Source organism: Periplaneta americana, chromosome 7, assembly GCF_040183065.1.
Source record: "Periplaneta americana isolate PAMFEO1 chromosome 7, P.americana_PAMFEO1_priV1, whole genome shotgun sequence".
Taxonomy (NCBI): domain Eukaryota; kingdom Metazoa; phylum Arthropoda; class Insecta; order Blattodea; family Blattidae; genus Periplaneta; species Periplaneta americana.
Window position 1 is genome coordinate 4,890,265 of NC_091123.1, and position 27,633 is coordinate 4,917,897.

The following is a 27,633-nucleotide window of genomic DNA, read 5'->3' on the forward strand; positions in this document are numbered from 1 at the left end:
ACTAACTGTAGTAACTTTCGAGGAATATTACTTTTGTTGACGTCGTACAAAATTTTGTCCAATATTCTTTTGAGAATATTAACTCCATACGTATATTAAATTATTGGAGATCATCAGTGCGGTTTTAGGCGTAATAGATCAACTATTGACCAGATATTTTGTATTCGACAGATAAATTAATGGAGAAAAAATGGGAGTATAAGGGTACAGTGCATCAGTTATTCATAGATTTCAAAAAGGTATATGACTCGGTTAATAGAGGAGTTTTGTATGATATTCTTATTGAATTTGGTATTCCCAAGAAACTAGTTAGATTAATTAAAATGTGTCTAACGTACAGCAGAGTCCGTATAGTTCAGTTTCTGTCAGATGCGTTTCCAATTCACTGTGGGCTAAAGCAAGGAGATGCACTATCACCATTACTTTTTAACTTTGCTCTAGAGTATGCCATTAGGAAAGTCCAGGATAACAGAGAGGGTTAGGAATTGAACGGGTTACATCAGCTGCTTGTCTACGCGGATGACGTGAATATATTAGGAGAAAATCCACAAACGATTAGGAAAAACATGGGAATTTTACTTGAAGCAAGTAAAGAGATAGGTTTGGAAGTAAATCCCGAAAAGACAAAGTATGTGATTATGTCTCGTGACGAGAATATTGTACTAAATGGAAATATAAAAATTGGAAATGTATCTTTTGAAGAGGTGGAAAAATTCAAATACCTGGAACAAATAACAAATATAAATGATATTCGGGAGGAAATTAAACATAGAATAAATATGGAAAATGCCTGTTATTATTCTGTTGAGAAGCTTTTATCATCCGGTCTGCTGTCAAAAAATCTGAAAGTTACAATTTATAAAACAGTTATATTACCGGTTGTTCTTTATGGTTGTGAAACTTGGACTCTCACTTTGAGAGCGGAACATAGGTTAAGGATGTTTCAGAATAAGGTGCTTAGGAAAATATTTGGGGCTAAGAGGGATGAAGTTACAGGAGAATGGAGAAAGTTACACAACACAGAACTGCACGCATTGTATTCTTCACCTGACATAATTAGGAACATTAAATCCAGACGTTTGAGATGGGCAGGGCATGTAGCACGTATGGGCGAATCCAGAAATGCATATAGAGTGTTAGTTGGGAGGCCGGAGGGAAAAAGACCTTTGGGGAAGCCGAGACGTAGATGGGAAGATAATATTAAAATGGATTTGAGGGAGGTGGGATTGATGATAGAGAATGGATTAATCTTGCTCAGGATAGGGACCTATGTCGGGCTTATGTGAGGGCGGCAATGAACCTCCGGGTTCCTTAAAAGCCAGTAAGTAATATATAAAATATATAAATAATGAATACATCTGAATGTTAAAATGTATACCAAAACATGGAAAATTTATTCACTTTTCTGTCTAGGTCTCCAGTCTATACTGAATCTTTCCTTTTCTAATAGGCCTACATTTTTTGTTTTTCATTTTACAAGGAAAAGTCATAATTAGCCACTGCTTGCTATCAACTACATAATTCATTGCTACTTTCGCCTCTAGTTTTCATATACTTAGCCTAATTTAGCCAAGTGGTTCAAATCGGATCCTTAAATCTGTCTTGCTTAGCGCGCTAATCTGTCCTTTAATGTGTACTGAAATTCAACTTTGACTAAGTCTTACTTAAACAAAGATTTAAGGGGAGAGGATGGTATTTTTTTTTTTAATTTTTTCCCTATTTGGTGCAAAATATTAATTTTTTGTATGTAGAGAGCTCATAGCTGTAGGAACTCAACCAAATATAAATATTTTGAAAAAAAAAATTATTTGGGAGTCCAAATTTGAAAAAAATATATATCCAATGCAGGGTTGTACTAAACGCGATATATCTAAACCGTTTTTAAAGACATATTCAAACAGTTTTTGCAATGTATTTGCAAAAGCAAGTTCTACAAACTGTCTGTAACAGAATTTTGATATTAGTCCCTACGTTTGTAAAATAAACAATTAAAATTTAATAACAATTTTCTGATTTCCTTTCTTGCAAACAAACGGACGTATTTTTTAAATGAAGTCAATTAACAAAATTCTGTCACAGAGAAACGTTTCCTAATAGTCTAAAGAATGTGTGTTCTAAATTTCATGCATGTATCTTTAATAATTCAGAAATTATATCCATTTTTGTCTGGCACTGTAGCAAAAAAAAAAAAAACTGAAGTTACTGAAAACCGATAAAAGCGGGCGTGTTAATTAAAAATCTATAGCACAGGAAGTTTAAAAATGGCAGTCTCAACATCCGACAAGGGCACAAATACCCACAAAATGTTATGCAATGCATTCCACACATATCAAAGAGTATTTTAAACATTTTTTTTAATTTAATTTACCGGAAACAACAATAAAAATTGGGCGAGTGATTTAAAAATCCATAACGCAAGAAGTTTAAAAATGACGACTCAACATCCGATAAGGGCACAAATACCCACAAAATATTATGCTATGCATTCCACACATATCACAGAGTATTTTAAAGAATTTTTTTTTTTAATTTACTCATTTTTCACCAAAAAATACCATCCTCTGCCCTTAATGAAGACTAAGGGTCGAATTCATAGTCGTCACTTATAAAATGAGGAAATACTTATGTAAAATTAGCGTTTCCTTAGCAGTCATTTTAGATCGTATTGCAGAGACTCTACTCTTTCATATGCACTGAGCATTCTCATGACATCGAAAGAAATATGGCAACATAGCTAGACGTGAGCGCTTTCGTACATTCAATTGTTTTTCAGCGCATTCAAATTGTTAAATCAACATTATTGTCATACACAAATACAGAAGTAAATATTATAGAGCTAAAAATTATACAAGATGTCGAGAAAGCATTCTACAGAAGAAGAAAGAAGTGAGCTAAGATAACTAGTTATGAAATATAGAGATATCGTCGAAAGTAAAAAAATTGATAATTGTTCTCTCCAAAAGAAGAAATTGACATGGGACAAAATTGCAGTTGAGTTTAATATAAACTCCCAGAAATATTCCTGTAAGCAAATCATTTTAATTTATTTTTCAGTTATTTTTATGGTAAACAAAGTGAAAGTGGTATAATTACGAAAATTGCAACTACTTATTGCTTGGATGGGATACAAACGAAAATGCAAGTAACACTTCGTTGGGACCGGAATACTTTTCGAAAAAAAAAATATATACCACTTAAATCTATCTGAAATGATGATGTAGCATAAAATCTCAAAGCTAACAGTATTTTCAACAGTGATGAAATCGGTAAGCCTCAGGGTTGTATTGTGAATTGAAATGAGAGACACCAGTGTTCTTGTCGAAACGATATCTCCTCTTAAATTGTTCATCATTGTACATGTCTAAAGGATTTTCCATATCTCTGACATATCTTGTGTTTTGACGAAACACATTTTCATTTTCATTATATTATCTATACTAATAATAAATCTGAAGCCGAAATTTTTCTGGTAATTTTCGATTTTCCAAAAATAATTGGTCCCAACATATATAATTAACCACCCTGAAACCGAAAATCATTTTTTTTATTTTTGTCTGTCTGTCTGTCTGTATGTTTGTTACCTTTTCACGCGATAATGGCTGAACGGATTTCGATGAAAATTGGAATATAAATTAAGTTCGTTGTAACTTAGATTTTAGCTATATGGCATTCAAAATACATTATTTAAAAGGGGGGTTATAAGGGGGCCTGAATTAAATAAATCGAAATATCTCGCTTATTATTGATTTTTGTGAAAAATGCTACATAACAAAAGTTTCTTTAAAAATAATTTTCGATAAGTTTTATTCCATGAAAAATTTTTATAGGACTGATATTTAATGAGATAAATGAGTTTTAAAATTAAAATACAATGCCATCTAAGGCGGTGTAATGAAATGAAAACAAATGACTACGTCTATAAGGGGCCTTGGAAAACAACAATCGAAAGCTATGAAACATAGCCTACAGAGAAATGTTTCTGTGTTTGTATGAAGTAATATCGGAAGCTAAATTAATCGATTTGTATAATTAATTATTATTTCACCATTGGAAAGTGTAGTTTCTCTAGATGGACATAATGCTATAATGTTATTACAGTAACTTCTGAATGCTCTCTGGACCAAAATGATCGCATTTTAATTATTTAAATACAATTTAAATTAAGTAACATATTAAACGATTTATCCTTCTATCAAACACGAATGTTCCCTGGATCAAATGTCCTATTTTAATTATATTTATTTCTAACAGGTGCAGCGGAGCGCACGGGTACGGCTAGTAACTCAATAAATTCATCAAAATCATTATCACCATCCATTGTATACTCAATCAGCTGATTATGAGGAAAAACTTGAGTAAGCTGAAAAGCTACCTTATTTAAGCAAGTGTTCACTTCAGTGGGATTTATGAGTTGGAAATGATTATAACCAGACAGTGTATGCGGGATGACTTAAGGAAAAGTGAAGTTGTTTCGTATCGGAGTATATGGCACGTGCCACGCCGTCCATCTTTTATGTACATGGCGGGTACAGCAGCGTACAAAACGAAGGAACCCCGGTCCGTTCATAGTAACATTGCAACGCAATGTGTGCAGTTGTGTTATCCGGCTCAAGTATTTAGTACGCGTTGAATGTGTAGTGCTGATCCATTCATAATGGCAAAACGTTAAATTCGCTCAGAGATACGAAATGCAATTAAGAAGTATGAGAGTGACATTTTATGTATTAACGAAGACAATATCGTGTGTAATGTGTGTAAAATTGAAATAAAAACCAGAACAACTCAGGCTATAGAGAAACATTGCAACAGTACATCGCACGGGAAATGCGTTGAAATGAAATCTGAGGAACCATCTACATCATCATCATCATCATCATCATCATCATCATCATCATCATCATCATCATCTAGTTGTGCGGGTCTAACGACAGAGAGAAATAAAAAATAGGTTGCAGCCGCCAAATTACTCTTCAAGGAACGACCACTCATATAAATTGAGAGAAAGAAGGCAGAGGACGGACACTGGAAAGTTTTCTTTTCTCAATCGTACTATCAGGGACTGGAATGCTTTACCTGCAGACTTACTACAGTCTTTACCAACAACCAAAAACGTATTTAAAAATAGGCTTAAGGACTTTACTAACAGACGATTATTATACATAGTATGTAAAGGATGTATATGATATTTTGTTATTGAAGTGTTGTATCAGTGAAGAATTATGTTGTGTGAGTGAAGTGTGTTATGTCAGTGAAGTGTGTTGTGTCAGTGAAACGTGTTCCTGTCAGGGAAGCTTTATAGTTTATAGTAGCAGTGCAAGGTATTTGAACAGTGAAATGTTTTTGAAGTGTTAGTGAAATCAGGATAGAATCAGTGAAATGTGTCGTAGTTCCAGTGCAGTGAGTGAGTTGACAGCGAAATGAGTGTAATGTTGAAAGGTACTTGTGCAGATATGAACATATCATACTCGTGGGTTTTAGTTCGAACTTAGATTTAAGATACAAATTAGATTTATTTTAAATGTTATTTTAAGTGATCGTGCTTCATTTAATTTAGGATATTCCCTATTATTATTATCATTATTATTATTATTATTATTATTATTATTATTATTATTATAAATTATTGTTAGTATTAATTATTTGTATTAATTATTGGTATTATTATCATTAATTGTATTTTTAATTAATAAGTTTATTATTGTCATTATTGAGTGTAATTAGTTACCACTGCCACCGGGTATATACCCACTGCAGTGTAAATAAATACATACATACAACATGATGGTCAGTGCAAATATTCCTCTAAAGAAATTGAGTGATCCCCATTTTAGAGTTTTTCTTCAGAAATTCTCTCGATACAAAAACTGTTTAAGCGATAGGCGAAGACGATTCAGCTTCGACAACTTACGAGAATATATCGTCGTTTACTGCAACGCTGGTAATTGCATCAATGATGACGAGGACTGAACCTTGCAAGGTATGTACTACAGTACGTTATTTTTCTTTTCCTTTTGACTGTACGGAGATACAGTAGCATGTTGACGTCGTCTGTTTACGTTTAAAACCTGTTGAGCCAATGGTCTGAATGGAAAAAATGTAACATATAGTAAATGTGCACCTACATTCAACGATAAGTCATCCCGCATCCACTGTCTAGTTATAAGCAACTGCTTAAGGGTTTACTTACGATAAGTGTTAACTATGAATTCAGCCCTAAAATTCAAGTACGAGTGGTGAGATCGGCGGTAAAGTATGTTATTTTAATAACACTTACAGAAAAGTATAAACAGTAATATCATTCACAACATGATAAAATATGTCCACATCTGTGGAGTAACGGTCAGGTGGCCCGGGTTCGAATCCCGGTCGGGGCAAGTTACCGGGTTGAGGTTTTTTCCGGGGTTTTCCCTCAATCCAATACGAGCAAATGCTGGGTAACTTTCGGTGCTGGACTCCGGACGCATTTCACCGGCATTATCACCTTCATTTCATTCAGACGCTAAATAACCTAAATGTTGAATAATTTCGGGGGAAAAATTGTTCCGGGGCCGGGTATCGAACCCGGGACCTTTGGTTAAACGTACCAACGCTCTCCCACTGAGCTACCCGGGAACTCTACCCGACACCGATCCAATTTTTCCCTCTCTATCCACACACCTCAAAGTGGGCTGACAACCGTCAAGCAACCAACATTTGAGTGCGCACTAACTCTGTGTGACTTTAAATTGCGGTTCCCGGGTAGCTCAGTGGGAGAGCGTTGGTACGTTTAACCAAAGGTCCCGGGTTCAATACCCGGCCCCGGGACAATTTTTCCCCCGAAATTATTCAAATTAACTTTACAGGGAGTTATTCCTGAAAGCTTAATTTGCAACCTAGATGTTGATACAGCGTCGTAAAATAACCTAATAAAAAAACAACAACATGATAAAGGATCCAAACGAGTAAAATGACAATAATTCTTGTGCACTGTAATTCTTATTTTTCACGTACATATTTAATACACCTAAAAATATTTGTTTTAGAACCTAAAAGTGTGAAGATATAGGCTACCCAGAAGAGAATTAGTGAAAAATTAATACATTTGTTTCTATTGGCAAATATACAGTAAAGCTGATTGAGATGCGAATGCAAGACGACGTGACGTAATAATATGCGTGCTTTCTCATAGGCTTAATGACTCTTCTTTTTCTTTTCTCAATCATACCATCAGAGACTGGAATGCTTTACCTGCAGACTTACTAAAGGCTTTACCAACAACCAAAAATGTATTTAAAAATAGGCTTAAGGACTTTACTAATATACGATAATTATACGCAGTATTTAAAGGGTGTAGTTGATATTTTGTTATTGAAGTGTACTATCAGTGAAGAATTATGTTGTGTCAGTGAAGTGTGTTGTGTAAGTGAAATGTGTTCCTGTCAGTGAAACTTTATAGTTTATAGTGGCAGTGCAAAATATTTGAACAGTGAAATGTTTTTGAAGTGTTAGTGAAATCAGGATAGAATCAGTGAAATGTGTCGTAGTTCCAGTGCAGTGAGTGAGTTGATAGCGAAATGAGTGTAATGTTGAAGGGTACTTGTGCAGGTATGAACATATCATACTGTTGGGTTTTAGTTCGAACTTAGGTTTAAAGTACAAATTAGATTTACTTTAAATGTTATTTTAACTTAGGATGTTCCCTGTCATTATTATTAACCCTTAAGTACTCGCGTCTGGTCTATATGACCCGAGTGTTTTTTCTTTCCTCTGTTTTCTTTGCTGGAAGGTAATATGAAGAGTGCCGGTGGTGTGTAATTTCTTCTATTGTTGAAATCTTTGAAACGGTCTGGCTGTAGTCATTGTTGAGTTTATCATTTAGCCCCAACAGCGGTTTATATGTGATTTGACCCGACGCGAGTGTGTGCGTTCTTCTAAAAGGCAGGAAGATTTTGTGAATAACTGAGGAGATTTCATTATTTATGCGTAAGTATTATTTGATGTAAGCTTTATATTATTATATTCTTCACATTTTTCGCGTTCATTTTAGCTGTATATGCAGCTCTTTTTATTATTATTTTCAAAGAATGTCAAAGAAAGTAGTAACAGACGAAGAAATTGCAGAGAAGTCGAAGTCGAGGGAATTACTAGTAACAGACGAAGAAATTGCAATGGAGTTGAATACGATTCTCAGTAATGCACTAATGTAATGACGATGGTGAATCTGTGGGGGAACTTTCTGAGCTTGACAATGTCATACATGAAGACACAAGTTCCTCCAAAAAGCCAGAAATTGTGACGTTTTATAACTGTACCAAGGGTGGAGTTGATTCATGCGACCAATTGTGTAGCAACTACAGTGTTGGACGTAGAACAAGAAGGTGGCCACTGGCAGTGTTCTTCCATTTCATAACTGTTTCAGCACTCAACTCATATGTTGCTTATTGTAAGATGAATACCAGAGAGAAGATACAAAGCAGAATATTTCTGAAGAACCTGGCTAAAGAACTTCTTATGGAAAACGTTGGCAGGAGAATGAGTAATCCTCATGTATCACGCAGTCTCAGGACAAGAATAAAAATATTCCTAACGGAGAGAGGCGTTGAAGTGCCACCGAAAGAACAACAAAATCAAGAAACAAGAAGTGGACCAGCATCTCAGAAAAGGAAGAGATATCATACCTGCCCTAGCACAAATGATAATAATCATTCAACACAATGTGATGTTTGTTTGGGACACGTATGCAAAATTCACTGCAAAGTTGTTTGCACAATATGTGGAGAATACGCCACGAAATGAAGCACTGTTTTGTTTTACAATGTCTGATTGAAAAGTTTTAAGACTGAAGTCAGCATTGCTTATTGGTTTGCGGTGACATCTTAGGAATCGATGTAACAATTCAGAATGAACCCCTTTGAAGGGCATTCACTGCAGTAGCCTTTAGTTACAGTGATTTTTTATTACAAACCCAGTCAACATTTTTCAAGAATGTTTCCAAATCTAGGATAATAGTAGGAGTTTGTGTATTCCTCCAGAAGAGGACTGTAGTAGTCTTTAGGTACCATTATTATGAACCTAACCTTAAAAATTTTCTATCACACCTCGTAAAGAAACAGTATGGTTATAAGATTTCAAAGTCATGTTTTCATTTTTCTTTAGCTGAGATTTACAATTTTCATTGTATTTGATTATGTTTAATATAAATAATGTACAGTTCAGAATAAAAATATTTCATTTACTTCAGTTTATACATTTTATTTACTCCATAATTTTGCCATGAATCCACGTCCACATCTTAGTTTGTGTCAATGGGTCAAATTGACCCGACGCGAGTGTTTATGTAACTTTCTACTAGGCGAGTACTTAAGGGTTAATATTATTATTATTATTATTATTATTATTATTATTATTATTAATTGTATTTTTTTATTAATTGTATTTATTATTGTCATTATTGAGTGTAATTAGTTACCATTGCCACCGGGTATATACCCATTGCAGGGTGAATAAATACATACACACATACAATCTCTTACCAGAAGCAAATTCCAGACGACAACTTGACCAGTAATCGTGACCATGTACTGTAGCTGCTACCCTTCAGAAAATGGCGATAAAGACATGTCCGTTGTGACAGATGTGCAGTCCAACATGACGTATTACTTTTAGATAACGTTCTAATTGTTTTTTACATATTACAGAGAAAAATAGAAAATTATTGCATGGCATAATACTTTTAACAAATATGGCATAATGAGCAAGTGTCATCGTAAACTTCAGGACCGAAGAACTCAGACAGAGGCAAATAAACTGAACTTCAGATAAAGCTGTCGTTGTTAATGACGTCAACTCTTTTGAAATGTAAAATATTGTACGGCAATATGGGTCGAACTTAGGATTAAGATACAAATTAGATTTACTTTAAGTGACCGTGCTTCATTTAATTTAGGATGCTCATTATTATTATTATTATTATTATTATTATTATTATTATTATTATCAATGTTCTTTATCATGCGAAATTTTATACAACTAATGGCTTATGCAGCAAATCCTGCAAACTACAGAGGTGTGAAAATTATTAGAATAATCTTAATTTTAAAGGTTTTTTAATAGTTCCTTCACAAATATTCATTGAATTGATGAATATTGGTATATAATATTACTATACTGATGTAGGATATATTTACTACTAACAATGCCGGAAGCATTGTTGTACATTGGTATTTTTCTTATTTTACAATTGTTATGGGAATTCAGAAATTATTATACACTGGTTAAAAAAAGTTAAGCATATTTCCAGTTTACCCTATAATACCTGATATTTATGTTTCTTTTGGTTTTATGTGGCACGTATTATGTTTACTAATTCAAACTCCTTCATTTGTTTTATTCTGCATCACTAGGTAACGTCCAAATCACGGCTAGTAAACAAAGTCTGTAATTCGAGCAAAGTTCAATCAGTGTCGTTTTGCTTCATAGTGTTTCATAGTGCAGTAAACAAAGCCTGTAATTCGAGCAAAGTTCAATCAGTGTCGTTTTGCTTCATAGTGCTTCATAGTGCAGTAAACAAAGTCTGTAATTCGAGCGAAATTCAATCAGTGTCGTTTTGCTTCATAGTGCTTCATAGTGCAGTAAACAAAGTCTGTAATTCGAGCGAAGTTCAATCAGTGTCGTTTTGCTTCATAGTGCTTCATAGTGCAGTAAACAAAGTCTGTAATTCGAGCGAAGTTCAATCAGTGTCGTTTTGCTTCATAGTGCTTCATAGTGCAGTAAACAAAGTCTGTAATTCGAGCGAAGTTCAATCAGTGTCGTTTTGCTTCATAGTGCTTCATAGTGCAGTAAACAAAGTCTGTAATTCGAGCGAAGTTCAATCAGTGTCGTTTTGCTTCATAGTGCTTCATAGTGCAGTAAACAAAGTCTGTAATTCGAGCGAAGTTCAATCAGTGTCGTTTTGCTTCATAGTGCTTCATAGTGCAGTAAACAAAGTCTGTAATTCGAGCGAAGTTCAATCAGTGTCGTTTTGCTTCATAGTGCAGTAAACAAAGTCTGTAATTCGAGCGAAGTTCAATCAGTGTCGTTTTGCTTCATAGTGCTTCATAGTGCAGTAAACAAAGTCTGTAATTCGAGCGAAATTCAATCAGTGTCGTTTTGCTTCATAGTGCTTCATAGTGCAGTAAACAAAGTCTGTAATTCGAGCGAAGTTCAATCAGTGTCGTTTTGCTTCATAGTGCTTCATAGTGCAGTAAACAAAGTCTGTAATTCGAGCGAAGTTCAATCAGTGTCGTTTTGCTTCATAGTGCTTCATAGTGCTTCATAGTGCAGTAAACAAAGTCTGTAATTCGAGCGAAGTTCAATCAGTGTCGTTTTGCTTCATAGTGCTTCATAGTGCAGTACAATGGCTCGGAACACCCTTACAATGGCAGACCGCATCAAAATCATCACTTTGATGGAACAAAACATGAGACAAGTTGATGTTGCTAACATCCTTCATGTGAATCAGAGTATTGTCTCCAGACTGTGGAGAAAGTTCCAGGAAACCTAGCCAATAGCAGATCGACCTCGCGAGGGCCGTCCACGCAAAACAACACCAGGTCAGGACCGGTATGTAAGGCTATCTGCACGTAGGAACCCTATAGCCTCAGCTACAACTCTGCGCCATGACCTGCGCGAAGCCACTGGTGTTGTTGTAAGTAGCCAAACTGTGCGCAATAGACTTCATGACATAGGGTTGTATGCTTGAAGACCACTCAAGACTCCAGCACTCCGTCCACATCACAGGGGTGCTCGTGCATGATGGGCTAGAGCACATGAGAATTGGACTCGAGACCAATGGACCAGAAATTTATTCTCAGACGAAGTGAGAATGGGCCTACACCCTGACAATAACTCTATTCGCGTATGGAGACGAACAGGGGAACGAAATCATCCCTCAATGACCGTGGAACGTCACCAACAGTTTGGTGGTTCAATCTTGTTTTGGGCAGGTGTCATGTTTGGCCGCCGCACACCACTGGTTTCAATAGAGGAAAACATGACTGCTGCCGTGTATGAGAACAACATCCTCCAACCCATAGTAAGTGGTTTTGCAGAGACTTTAGGAGAAGGGTTCACTCTACAGGACGATAATGCTCGGCCTCATCGTGCTCATAGTGTGCAGCGGTATCTGGTAGAGCATGGGATCCGAAGAATGGATTGGCCAGCATGCTCACTGGATATGAACTGCATAGAGCATGCATGGAGCTTTCTCAGGAGAGCCATTTCCAATCGTCCACATCACCCATTAACGATTCAAGAACTCAGGAATGCTGCCTTGGAAGAATGAGTCAATTTGCCTCAGGAGAGCTTAGATGCGTTGGTACTGAGTATGCCCCGTCGCATACAAGAGTGCCTCAGGGTTCGTGGAGGACCAACACGTTATTAAACAGGGCACTGAAAGCACCATTTCCTTTTCTTTCATGATGTACGAATTTCAACTTCCCTTATCTTTTCCGTTGTTTCCAAACAATGCAACTTTTTCATTTCATATTGAGTCCATTGTTAACAAATAGTGTATTTCTACTTTTAAGTTTATTCTGTGGAACCAAGAAACCCAATTATAATTTATCTATTTTATTTTAATTAATAAAAACCGTTATATGCCTAATTATGCTTAACTTTTTTGGACCAGTGTATTATGTTGGCGGAATTGGAAACATCAAAAATTAATTAGGAAACGCTATAAACAAATTGTTCTTTGCGTTTGCATTGTTGTGAAGATTCAAATGAACGTATACATCTGTTTTGTGCATATAATTTTTTATGTTTCCAATTCCGCCAACATAATATAATAATTTCTGAATTCCCATAACAATTGTAAAATAAGAAAAATACCAATGTACAACAATGCTTTCCGGCATTGTTAGTAGTAAATATATCCTACATCAGTATAGTAATATTATATACCAATATTCATCAATTCAATTAATATTTGTGAAGGAACTATTAAAAAACTTTTAAAATTAAGATTATTCTAATAATTTTCACACCTCTGTAAGTTCATTAGACGTTCAAATAAACATTTTTCAGATTTATTTTCATTGAAGAATTCCAGACATTCTGAAAGTTATTTGCTTCCGTAATAATGAAAGATACTTTCTCTCGAGCCAATACTGAAGAGAACCACGCATATAAATATCTACACCACATCGCCATTAAATATATGAAAAAGACCCAACCCCACTTGATTAATAACTATAAAAATATTTGATTTTTAATAATATTATCTTACGTAAGTTTTATAGCTTTCAGTAACATATACTATATAGCCGCCACTCAGTAAAATATAGAAATCAAAATCTAATTTAAGTTATTCTCTACATCTACTTACATAACCCCAAAACGTTTCACTTTCATATCACCAATATAGCATTAATATGTATAATTAATGAAAAATAGTCACATCATGGCATTAACTACAATAATATTTCATTTCTAATGGTAATAATATCATCAAACCACCTCAAGTTTTGTAGTTTTTAATATCCAATACACAGCTGTACCCAGAAAATTACACACCACAGAATCGAACCTGAATATTATTTTTAGTAAGTTAAACTTTTAATAACCAATTTAATTTGAGCTCTAAATATGTCAGCATTCTTGCAGATCATGACCTTCGTGTAATATTGTTTACTATAGTGTGTGTTTTGTTTATTCTGAAGTGCAATTAGCTAGTTCTCAAAACTGACGACAGATGGATTTTGGAAAATAGGAAAATTATGTTGAAAAATAGACATTTCAATGAAAACTTTTTCTGAAAAACTTTTGAGTTCCAAGCTTCAAAATGAGGGGTCATTTATTAAAATCCGTTCAGCCTTTTTCCTGCAATTTCCATTACCAGTTCAAATTATATATATAGATAATAATTAATATAAATAAAGATATTAGTGCTAACGAATAATTATGTATGCAGCGGAAAAATGAACCTTAAAAGATAAGACCGGGGATTCGAGAAGATCCCTATGATTAAGCTATGTGTAAGAGTGAAACCTCCAATAATAATAATAATAATAATAATAATAATAATAATAATAATAATAATAATAATAATAATAATAATAATAATAATAATAATAATAATAGTAATAATAACAGAAGTAATAGCAATATAAATAATAATAATAATAATAGTAATAATAATAATAGTAATAATAATAATAATAATATGTTTTACAATTTTACTGAGCGAGAGAAGGACCGGTTTTGTGCAGAAACTTGTCCACGAACATTCCCTTAAGACGTTGACGCAAAAAAACCGATCTTCTCTCGCCCAGTAAAACTGTAAAAAATTATCAAAAAGAACTATCACAATATTATTAGTATCACAATTTACTAACCTTTACCCTATATAAAATAATAAATAAGCAATTTATGTTAATTGGCTATTTATCAACAGTAATCTCACTAGAGGTTTTGATTTATCTAGAGAAAATCAAAACTCGAGTGGGATTTAATTGACTATTACACGATTAGAAGAAACTATATAAAGATTAGAAGTAACAAAGTACTCCAATACGATAAAATATTAATTGGCTTATGAAAATAGAACTGTCTTCAAATGTATCAACAATCGAACCTGACGATGTCATATCCAGGCCTTGTACACTGGTTTCTGACAAATAAGTATTATTATTATTATTATTATTATTATTATTATTATTATTATTATTATTATTATTATTATTATACCATCTCAACATTACGCTAGATGGCAGTAGTGTTTTATGATTATGTTTTCTTCTTACCGGTATCAGTTGTGCCAACTATGGAATCATCATTGAACTCTGTGGACTGTTACTAGTCAAGAAGGCATTGTTGATTCAGTTTCATTTTTATTAAAATGCAACATTCCACTTCAATTATCCGAATCCCAGTAATCAACGTCACTTGACAGATGAGTTTCAATAAATCTTAATATTAAACAATCTCTGATACGTGACTATCCATAATATCATATAGCAGAAGCTATAACATAACCTAACTAATATACTGTACACAAGTGTTAGAAAAGTTTTAATTAACGACGATGACATAAAAAATAAACATGAATAATTTTAAAAGGAATAATTATTGAATGTACAATTTTCAAATTTGAATGTGGTTGGTGGTTCAATTGATGTTATATTGGACGTGTGCGTAATAGAAGTGGAACTCGTTGATTTAGGCCTACATGGTGTATTCAACTTATTCAGGATTTCCGAATGGTGCTCTTCATTTATTTGTAAATCGGATTTCAGAAGATGCATAGGTATGATCAGTGATTTTTATTAATTCTTGTTCTTGAATGCCAATGCGAGTCATATTTGAAACTGCTGTGCATCGACTGGAGTGATTTGTAATTTTATATATATATTTTTTTGACGTCCAGACTAGCGCAGTTTCAAATGTTGGCAAACAAAGAAACAAATGCTAGGGACGCGATAAAATTAAACAAATGCTAGGGACGCGATAAAATTGTGCGATAAGCAGCCATGATTGGTTGAAATACGTCCTTTCGTACAGTTTTATTGGTCAAAAGTAGTATGACGTAGTAAGAGTGTAATAGTCTACATAATTATATCTGTAAATCATAATGGTACTTCTTCCCGCCGCTAGATGGTGACGCTCTATACTCCACGATCAAAGAGTATTACTAACTCTACAATGTAAGAAGTTTCTGTCAGGCTAATCTAATTAAAAGATAGATTACTCGTTGGATGACAAACAATGTCTATTGTATGCCATTCAGAAAAAAGTGTATCTTTGATTATCATTAAATCAATTCATTTATGCACATAATATTGAATAAAACTGGATTGATGCATAAATTCGTAGTGTTTTTCTGTACTTTCATTCATCTGCTGTCCATGTTTCCATAGCAACCAAATATTTATTTACGCTACGAACTCATACACCAACCCAAACTGAACTATTACCCGCCAGTGATAGGATCAACGCCATGGAAAGACGATGGAATGGAAATCGGCCGGTATGGTGTTAATGCCTAAGATGCTGCGATCCAGTCTGCTATCCTGACCGGGATTCGAACCCGGACCGCAGACGTGATAGATTTATGTTCACTGTAGAGCAGCCGTGGCGAGAACGTGACTCGCGAGACATTGTGGCTCGCAGTGACAGCTGTGCATTTCGCTTGCTTCTAACCTCCGCCAACCTCCACCCTCTCACTCACTGGAGTCAAACTCCGTTCCATTTGTATTTGTCTCTGACCTGCGAGTGGCATATGTCTCTCTCGAAACCATGGACGAAAGTTCCAAGTAGGATGGGAGGACGCATTTTTTTGCTGTCAATATGATGAGAATATTAAATGTATGATTTGTTCACAAGTATTACGAGGAAAACGGTTGTATAACATAAAACGGCATTATACTACATGTTACTGATGAAACGTTAAAAGGTTAAGTGTTAATAATAATAATAATAATAATAATAATAATAATAATAATAATAATAATAAATTATTATTATTATTATCTCTGAACGTCATCCTTTTTCAGCAGATGTACGAATAATGCGGTTAGAACTTCTATTTAAACTCACAGTTATACAACGTGATGTTAAATGAAAGCTAGATGTAAGGACTTGACAAATGTTGAACTTTTCAAATCTTTGCCAAAAAATAAATATCCGAAGCTTCGTTCTTTCGCTTGCTCTGTTGAAGCCATGTTCGCTACAACTTACGTTTGTGAAAAATTATTTTCAACAATGAAAATAGTAAAAACCAAATTTAGATCACGACTGACAGACAAATACCTTCGTGATCAACTACGACTGGCAGTAAGTGACATAATTCCTGATTTTGAAACTTTGTCGCAGAGACATTCTGAAGACAGTTAATTTTAGGTTGTGATATTGTGTCCAATGTTTTCTTATTCATTTCTTTCTGCGTTACACGTACTAAACATTAGTTTGTAGCCTTGTACTGTATAAAATTATATTTAAGTGCTTGACGTAAGGAAAATGAAAATCCGTTAATAAGTCAGACAGTTTCTTCACTTCCTCTTCGGGTGTCCGCCTCCCTCCATAGGTGTTATGCACGTTGCAGGTTACACAGTGGCTCGGCGCACGATCACATTTTCGCCACCGCTGCTGTAGAGGCTTAAGGCTTCAAAAAAATTTTTTGACGGTGAAGATTGGTATAAGCCCTATGCCCATAATACTGCACATAAATTAATAATTTTTGGTAGGGTGTGTTATCTATCAGCAGTTAGTGGCTAAAATCTCAATTCAATGTGTACTATAATAAGTGAATAGTGTGTGCCTAATCACAGAGCATGTAGTGAATTTATAAAAAAAATATTATATTTAAATTTTTGAAAAATTATTTGAAGGGGAAAGATTTACTATAGGGTAACCACGGGTCCATGGGTCTTGCCTAACATATAAAACACAAGAAATACAGTCAATACATAAAATGGCGTAAATGAAGTGTTTCAGAAATTTGACCCTATGGAAAAGTTATGAAAAAAATACCAGACATGTATTTTATTCATATTTTAGTAGGTTATTTTACGACGCTGTATGAACGTCTAGGTTATTCAGCTTGTGAATAAAATGAAGGTGATAATGCCGGTGAAATGAGTCCGGGGTCTAGCGCCGAAAGTTACCCAGCATTTGCTCGTATTGGGTTGAGGGAAAATCCCGGAAAAAAACTTCAAACAGGTAACTTGCCCCAACCGTGATTCGAACCCGGTCCACCTGGTTTCGCGGCCAGACACGCTGACCGTTACTCCACAGGTGTGGACCGAGACATGTATGTTTAATAATGTTTGTATTTAAAGACAACAATTTTGCATCGTCTTCAACTGTTGACGCTTCGTTTCTATGGAAACCTTTTCGAAATGTAGTGGAAGCAAAATTGATTCGAGTGGGGGGGGGGGGCAATAAATCGTATCAAATTAGTGAATTTGCTTAGCGTACAAACAAATAATCAGGTAACTGAAATTGAATGTAATTTCTAAACCATTGCGTGTAACAGAATTCTTGCTAGTAAATTAGTATACTTGTCTTCCCAATAGTCCGCTCCATCGGATGAACCCAGTTTTCAATCATATTTCTATGTTTAATATTTTACTTTAGCTACAAAATATTATTCTTCATACATGATAGATCTGCGAAAGAATAATTCTTGAATGAAAATGATAGGCTCATCAAAAACATATTGAGGAAATCTGCACCAGAGGTATTTTGTTCAAAACGGATCTCAGCGGATATGCCCAAGTTGGCAACTCTTCAGTTCATCGATTTTTATGTGTCGTCCTTCTATTCACCCAAAAACACAGTCATTTATTTCTCGATTCATCCATCCATTCATTCCAGCTCCCATTCAAGTGTTCATTCGTCCAAACAAACATCCATTTACCTCATGCATTCAGCATGGTTGTAACTGTTTCGTATTTCATTCGACCAACCATCCAACCCCTTCCCGTTCATCCATCCGACGCACCATCCACGTATTCAACCATCAGCGAATCTTCCACTCATCATCCATTTATTTATTTATTTATTTATTTACTTATTTGTCTATTTAATTGCTTACTTATTTCTCTATTTATTTACTGAATTACATTTTTATTTCTTTTTTATTATTTTTTTATTTTATTTGTTTACTTATTTACTTACCTATTTACTTATTTGTTTATTTATCTATCTATCCATCTATTTATATATCTATATATTTATTTGCTAACTTATTTATTTGGTTATTTATTTATTCATTTATTTGCTTATTTATTTATTCCTTTAGTTATTTATTTGCTTATTTATTTATTTTCTTACTTATATATATTTATTTGTTCCTTATTTACTTATTAATTTATTTACTTATTTACTTATTCATTTATTTATTTGCTTATTTACTTATTAATTAATTAATTTATTTGTTTATTTATTTATTTCTTTATTTATTTATTCCTTTATTTATTTATTTGCTTACTTATTTATATATATTTATTTTTTTCTTACTTTTATATATATATATATTTGTTCCTAATTTACTTATTAATTTATTTACTTATTTACTTATTCCTTTATTCATTTATTTGCTTACTTATTTATATATTTATTTATGTATTTTCTTACTTAGATATATTTATTTATTTGTTCCTAATTTACTTATTCATTTATTTATTTATTTAATCATTCCTTTATTTATTTTTTATTTGCTTACTTATTTATATACATTTATTTATTTTTCCTTACTTACTAATTACTTTACTTATTTATTTATTTATTTACTTATCTATTTGCTTACTTATTTATATATATTTATTTTTTTCTTATATATATATATATATATATATATATATATATATATTTGTTCCTAATTTACTTATTAATTTATTTACTTATTTACTTATTCCTTTATTTATTTATTTGCTTATTTATATATATATATATTTATTTTCTTACTTACATATATTTATTTATTTGTTCCTAATTTACTTATTCATTTATTTACTTATTTAATTATACCTTTATTTATTTTTTATTTGCTTACTTATTTATATACATTTATTTATTTTTCCTTACTTACTAATTAATTTACTTATTTATTTATTTACTTATCTACTTGCTTACTTATTTATATATATATTTTTTTTCTTACTTATATATATAATTATTTATTTGTTCCTAATTTACTTATTAATTTATTTACTTATTTACTTATTCCTTTATTTATTTATTTGCTTACTTATTTATATATTTATTTATTTATTTTCTTACTTACATATATTTATTTATTTGTTCCTAATTTACTCATTCATTTATTTAGTTATTTAATTATTGCTTTATTTATTTTTTATTTGCTTACTTATTTATATACATTTATTTATTTTTCCTTACTTACTAATTAATTTACTTATTTATTTATTTATTTACTTATCTATTTATTAATTCATTTATTTCCTTATTTACTTATTTATTTATTTATTTGCTTATTTACTTATTAATTTATTATATTTATTTGCTTATTTACTTATTAATTTATTTATTTATTTACTTCTTAATTTATTTACTTATTTACTATTTATTTATTTAATTATTTATTTATTTATGTATTTATTTGATTATTAATTTATTTATGTATTTGCTTATTTATATATTTATTTGCTTATTAATTAATTTAGTTGCTTATTTACTTATTTATTTACTTACTTAATTTATTTTTTATTAATTAATTTATTTATTTAGTTGCTTATTTACTTATTTATTTACTTGCTTATTAATTAATTTATTTATTTAGTTGCTTATTTACTTATTCATTTATTTACTTATTTATTTATTAATTAATTTATTTACTTGTTTATTTATTTATTTACTTGCTTATTTATTTATTTACTTTCTAATTTATTTATTTATTTACTTTTTTATTTATTTACTCATTTATTTATTTGCTTATTAATTTATTTATTTATTTGCTTATTTATTTATTTGCTTATTTATTTATTTATTTATTTACTTGCTAATTTATTTATTTATTTATTTATTTACTTATTTATTTATTTACTTATTTGCTTATTAATTAATTTATGTATTTACTTGCTTATTTACTCATTTATTTATTTACATATTAATTAATTAATTTATTTATTTATTTATTTATTTATTTACTTGTTTAAACTCCCCTGTCCCACAGTGATGGCGGCGGTGCAGCAGGTGCGGTGCCTGATATGCGGCGACGTGCTGTCGTACCAGCGCGAGAGCACCGTCAATCTGCTGGTGCACCTGCGCACCAAGCACCCGGCCACGAGCCTGGCGCGCCTGGAACTCGAGCGCGAGGCGCCCCAGAAGAGGGCCTCGCTTCGCACCTGCAAGTCCTACTGCAAGGTCTTCGACGTCAGCGAGAAGTCCTACTCCAGCAGGTCAGCATGATTGCACCCTCACTTGTTTTACATTTTAAGAGGTTATGTGAATCCCAACATTTGCTGAAGGAAACCACCCAGCCATCCGGGACGTCGTCTCTTTAAATCGGCAATTCCAACAATAACGTATTAATTTATCACTTAACATTTTGATGTTTCTTTATTTCAGTGACTTATATTTTGTACAAGGCGGCCGTGTTAAAAACAGTTGCTATAGATCTGTGATTTCAGTATCAAATGGACTTGGAAATAGAGATGAAGGAAATAATTTAAATACCGATATATTGATATTGCAATATATTGCAAACATAATTTCGATAAACGAGATATATATATATATGTATATATATATATATATATATATATATATATATATATATATATATTGCAGAAAATATATCGGTATATCGAAACGATTAACGATATATCGTATTCGGTTAGAAAATTAATAGATACTAATGCAATTACTTTTCCAGGTGTACATTTATTACAATAAACTTACTTAAATATTAGCATTGAAATTAACATAACAGTCAAAAGATTAAATGTAAAATTGCAACGATAAACAATACATTTTCAATACCATAGACCTAATTGTTATGTAGTTCCTAACCTACATCAAAATTATGGTAGAGGTAAGATGAGCTGAAATGATACAATGGGAAAGCGTTAAGTGAACTCTATATGTGTCAGTATTTAATACTGAAACATTCATTCATTCATAGTGTACTGCCCAAGGGCAGGTCTTTCACTGCAAACCCAGTATTCTCTAATCTTTTCTATTTTCTGCCTTCCTCTTAGTCTCCTCATATGATCCATATATCTTAATGTCGTCTATCATCTGATATCTTCTTCTTCCCCGAACTCTTCTCCCGTTCACCATTCCTTCCAGTGCATCCTTCAGTAGGCAGTTTCTTCTCAGCCAGTGACCCAACCAATTCCTTTTCCTCTTCCTGATCAGTTTCAGCATCATTCTTTCTTCACCCACTCTCTCCATCACAGCTTCGTTTCTTATTCTGTCTGTCCACTTCACACGCTCCATTTTTCTCCATATCCACATTTCAAATGCTTCTATTCGCTTCTCTTCACTTCGTCGTAATGTCCATGTTTCTGCCCCATACAATGCCACACTCCACACAAAGCACTTCACTAGTCTCTTCCTTAGTTCTTTCCCAGAGGTCCGCAGAAGATGCTGCTTTTTCTATTAAAATCTTCCTTTGCCATTGCTATCCTCCTTTTGACTTCCTGGCAGCAACTCACGTTACTGCTTATAGTACACCCCAAGTATTTGAAGCTGTCCACTTGCTCTACTGCCTCATTTCAAATTCGCAAGTTTACCTTCTTTATTTTATTCGTGTTGTTGGCATTTATCTTCATCCCATACTGCTCACAGCTGTCATTTAGCTCCTGTAGCATACCCTTTAGTATCACCTCTTCTCCGCTAACAACACGGGTGAAATTTTAAATTCAAGATTGGGGTGGAGATGTGGAGGGGTGGAACAGAATATTCAATTAATAGTGGTTTTGAACTCCTCGTTCTAAAAATAAATCGACGTGTTTTTTCTCAAAATCGTATTCCCTGAACATCTAAAATTATTGAAAGTGGGAAGTTTTGATATGAAGGGCCCAGGGGAAAAGCCAGGTAAGTCACTTTTTCTATGAAACCTGGTTTTTTCGCTGAAACAGTCTTACCGGCTTCTTTTCCTGTACGCCAAAAATTTGAAGGCAAATATACCCAAGACTAATCTGTTTCTTTTCCTGTTTCATACCTTTTAAAGGCACTCCTTTCCATAGAGAATTTAATGGCACCTCAAACTCCACCTCGACAAAAAAGTGACTTAGGGTCGAATTCATAGTCGTCACTTATAAAATAAGGAAAGACTTAAGTAATGAGCATTTCCTTAGCACTTATTTCAGATCGTATTGTAGAGACGCTAATCATTCATATGCCCTGAGCATTCCCTCGAGATCGAAAGAAATATGGCAACATGGCTAGACGTGAGCGCTTTCCTACATTCAATTGTTTTCCAGCGCCTTCTAATCAGGGTTGCCAACTGGACGAAAATTCCGTCAAAAATGACGGAATTTCAATGTAGTGGACTGGAAAATAATGGCTTTGACGGGTGACGGATTTTCTGGCAGAAATTACGATTTACATCGTCTTTTGACTTTTTAGCTGCTGTCATTTTTAATTGTTTAATTTTTGGAGGAGCGTAGACCAACGAAGCAAATCAACTGCAGAAGTAGAGGCGATGATGTGTATGAATTATTATTAATTTAATCAAGATTAGTGACGAAGTTGCGTGAATATTTGCTTTTATTTCTATATACTGTAGATTTATTGAGTGGGTCTTATTTTATTTTATTTTGAGGGATTCTGACGGATTTCCAGGTGTTAGACTGACGAGAATACAATTTATGTGTTGGCAACACTGCTTCTAATTGAGACATTGACATGGGGAAGGCCGTAACTGCCAAAAATTCGAATTTTTAGGTTTTTCATTGAGAAGGTAGTAAATGGCCATGCCAATGGCACACAGAAGGTATTATGTCCGTATGTAATGAAACGAAGTTGGAAACGTAGTCACTAGATGTTGTAAGTTATATGTGCACAGCTGTTGGCGCGGAGAAGGTAGTAACTCCTTTTACAACATCAGAGTGTGTCTAGACAAATATGGGCTGATAACTGTGCAGGGCAGAATAAGAATCGGATGATTCTAATGGTCCTGATTTACATTATTGCCAAGAAACATTTTGATTCAGTGGACTTGAAATTCTTGGTTTCAGAGCATTCCTACATGCCATGTGATAGGGAATTTGGCATCATAGAGAAAAGAAAAAAAAAAGATGCAAGGCCATGGTTCCAGAAGAGGTAAGGCCTAATAATGTAATAATGATGAAGGATGAGGATTTCTAAGGCCTAATAATGTAATAATGATGAAGGATGAGGATTTCTTCGACTTTTCTGCAGAATGTGACAAGTTTCTGAATACAACTCCTATCAAAATCAGCACCCTCAACTGGATTAGTCTCTCAAGAGCTGATTTTCCTCTAATAAAAACAAGACAGTCATTTAATGACCTTGAAATGTGGACAGAGCACAGGATTTTTAAGAAAGGACAGTCATTAACGTCAATCACTAACTTGCAGTGCTTGCAACGTCTTGGAAGAAGACCAGTCGTCCCTGATGCCAAAAAGAGAGACTTGTTATCTATGTTAGACTTCCTCGATGAAAAGTATCATGCATTTTACCGAAAAATGTGTGCATAATGTATAAATAACGTTAATTCTCAGTTTGGCTAAGGAGTGATTTCAATGTTGTATTTTCATAAAATAGGATTTCACAGATAAATCTGTGCCAGACTTTTCAAATTTCATATGTAACACAAGCAGTTTCTGTAATAATGTAAGTGAGAAAGTGTTCATAAATTTGTTTTTTGCTTGCCCTGAAAAATTTTGTTTTTGGCAGTTACTGCCTTTCCCATGTCAGCGCCTCAATTGTTAAATCGGCATTATTGTCGTACACAAATACAGAAGTAAATATTATAGAGCTAAAAATTATAGGTACAAAATGTCGAGAAAGCATTTTACAGAAAAGAAAGAAGTGAGCTAAGATAACTAGTTATGAAATATGGAGATATCGTCGAAAGTAAAAAAAAAAAATTGATAATTGTTCTCTCCAAAAGAAGAAACTGACATGGAACAAAATTGCAGTTGACTTTAATGCAAACTCCGGAAATATTCCTGTAACTAAATCATTTTAATTTATTTTTCAGTTATTTTTATGATAAACAAAGTGGAAGTGGTATAATTACGCAAATTTTAACAGCTTATTCCTTGGGTAGAATACACACAAAAATGCAAATAACAAAAATTCAAATGACGTGAATACTTTTCGAAAAAAAATGTCACTTAAATCTACCTGAAATGCTGCTGTATCATCAAATCTCAAAGCAACCAGTACTTTCAGCAGTGGCGAAATCGGTAAGCCTCATGGTAGTATTGTGAATTGAAATGAGAGACACCAGAATATTCACAACAGTGTTCTTGTCGAAACGGTATCTCCTCTTAAATTGTTGATCATTATACATCTCTAAAGGGTTTTCCATGTCTCTGACATATCTTTTGCTTTCCGAAACTCATTTTCATTTAATTACAGAACTCAATAAATTAAATATTATTTCAATGTACCGAAGTACATATGATATTTCCATGCAGATATTCTGCGTCATCATACGATGAAAGAGTAATGGAACGGAGAAAAATTCTCTCCGGCGCCGGGACTTGAACCCGGGTTTTCAGCTCTACGTGCTGAAGCTTTATCCACTAAGCCACACAGGATACAACCCCGGCGTCGAACAGAATTGTCTCTGATTGAGTTCAACTCTTGGGTTCCCTCTAGTGGCCGCCCTCTGCACTACGTCATAGATGTCTATGAACATAGGACTGAAGTCCACACATGTGCTGAGGTGCACTCGTTATGACTGACTAGTTGGCCGGGATCCGACGGAATAAGCGCCGTCTTAAATCACGAAGTGATTTACACATATCATATATAGGCCTATTATTTTAATGTACCGAAGTACATATGATATTTCCATGCAGATATTCTGCGTCATCATACGATGAAAGAGTAATGGAACGGAGAAAAATTCTCTCCGGCGCCGGGACTTGAACCCGGGTTTTCAGCTCTACGTGCTGATGCTTTATCCACTAAGCCACACCGGATACACGAAGTGATTTAAGACTGCGCTTATTCCGTCGGATCCCGGCCAACTAGTCACTCATAACGAGTGCACCTCAGCACATGTGTGGACTTCAGTCCTATGTTCATAGACATCTATGACGTAGTGCAGAGGGCGGCCACTAGAGGGAACTCAAGAGTTGGAACTCAATCAGAGACAATTCTGTTCGACGCCGGGGTTGTATCCGGTGTGGCTTAGTGGATAAAGCATCAGCACGTAGAGCTGAAAACCCGGGTTCAAGTCCCAGCGCCGGAGAGAATTTTTCTCCGTTCCATTACTCTTTCATCGTATCAATAAATTAAATTAAATCATAATCATCATCTATTGTATACCGAATCAGCTGATTACAATGCATATAAGGAAACACTTGAGTAAGCTGACAAGCTGCCTTATTTGAATAAGTGTTCACTTCAGTGGGATTTATGAATTGGAAATTATTATAAGCAACTGCTTAAGTGTTTCCTTACGATAAGTGTTGACTATGAATTCGGCCCTTACCTGGTTTTTTTCCCCTGGACCCTTCAAGTGAAAACATGTTGCATTATTACAAATACCTGTAAGAAATAAAATACTTCCAGTCTGCACAAAATACGCTCTGCGGGGTTTACACCCTTTAAAAGAACAACCACCTTCACCTGATCCGAACCTCGGACGTAAAAACTAACGCTGCAATCACCTGGCCTTAGATAAGGCTCACAGGTTCATTCGGAATAAAGTTGTAAATCTAAGCAGTAAAATTTACAGCATTGTAAATTAGTTTCTTACTTCCTCAATTTTCCTGCCACCTTCCATAATTCACCGGCCATTTTGTTCACGTTCAGTTGCTAGAAGCCATCCCTCAAAATTGAGTGAAAACAAAAGAACGCGAGGACGAAATGCTTGCAACTCGTTACATATTATGACTCTTTTGACCAGTTTCTCCAAGAAATGTTTAATTTGATTTAACTAGTGTTAAATAAAATTAACAGCCTGTTTATTTTTAACGTTTAGTTAATGTATTTTCCATTTCTTCGACATTATTACGTTTAAAACAACCAACATTTATTTATAACAGTCGTTAACATTATTTTAATCACTCAATAGCAGTTGGTAACGATTTTGCACATGTAAGGCAATTTTTTATTGGCTGATATTATTCTTTAAATTCTGTATTGTAGAGTAAGTCACGAAACATGCATAAAATCATAACCTGATACAGTAGGCCATGATCTATAAACAAGAAGACAAATGAAATAGCAGTTGGTAACGATTTTGCACATGTACGGCAAATTTTTATTGGCTGATATTATTATTTAAATTCTGTATTGTAGAGTAAGTCACGAAACATGTATAAAATCATAACCTGGTACAGTAGGCCATGATCGATAAACAAGAAGACAAATGAAATAGCAGTTGGTAACGATTTTGCACATGTAAGGCAATTTTTTATTGGCCGATATTATTCTTTAAATTCTGTATTGTAGAGTAAGTCACGAAACATGCATAAAATCATAACCTGATACAGTAGGCCATGATCGATAAAGAAGAAGACAAATGAAAGTTGTGACTGTAATAATATTATTATTCCTTGTAATAATATTATTATTCAATAGTAAAGTAAGGTTATAGCACTAATGCTAACATATGACTTTTCAAAGAAGCAATTTTTGCTGAAACCTTTTTAATATAATATTCACTGTATATTTTGAAACACTATTGACATTGGCTATAGTTAGTTGAAAAGAGTCAGTATCATAGAGTCAAGAGTAAATAGTAGATGCTGAATTAGAGTAGGTAGTCTGTTTCTGTTTGTAGGATATTCAAGTCTGGTTTAAATTTCTTGTTAAGTTTGAGGCCTACGTGTTTTGAAAATCTACAGGGTGTTTCCGAGGTGGTGTTACCCACTTTCAGGGATGATGGTGAAGGGCACATGTATCAATTTGAGATAAGGAACCATGGTCCGGAAATAACTCAGTCGAAGTTATTAGCAAAAATAGTTGTATGGAAATGGAATTGTAATTTGGCACCAC

The 27,633-nt window shown here is 33.6% G+C and overlaps 2 protein-coding genes across 3 annotated transcripts in view; one reads left to right on the forward strand and one right to left on the reverse strand.

The window, feature by feature from the left end:
* The window catches only part of LOC138702829 (vesicular glutamate transporter 1-like), a 107,546-nt gene that overhangs the window by 65,192 nt on the left and 14,721 nt on the right, over nucleotides 1–27,633 (reverse strand). The gene's annotated exons all lie outside the window — the stretch shown is intronic.
* Nucleotides 1–27,633, forward strand: part of LOC138702831 (uncharacterized) — a 46,620-nt gene that overhangs the window by 10,428 nt on the left and 8,559 nt on the right. Inside the window, exon 2 of one of the 2 annotated variants that reach the window (XM_069830145.1) lies at nucleotides 20,654–20,879. In XM_069830145.1, the coding sequence (XP_069686246.1) occupies nucleotides 20,656–20,879 (224 nt within the window). In that variant the 5' untranslated portion in view covers nucleotides 20,654–20,655. Of the gene's footprint in view, nucleotides 1–20,628; nucleotides 20,880–27,633 lie in introns of those variants that run through there. The other variant, XM_069830146.1, reaches the window with a different exon arrangement.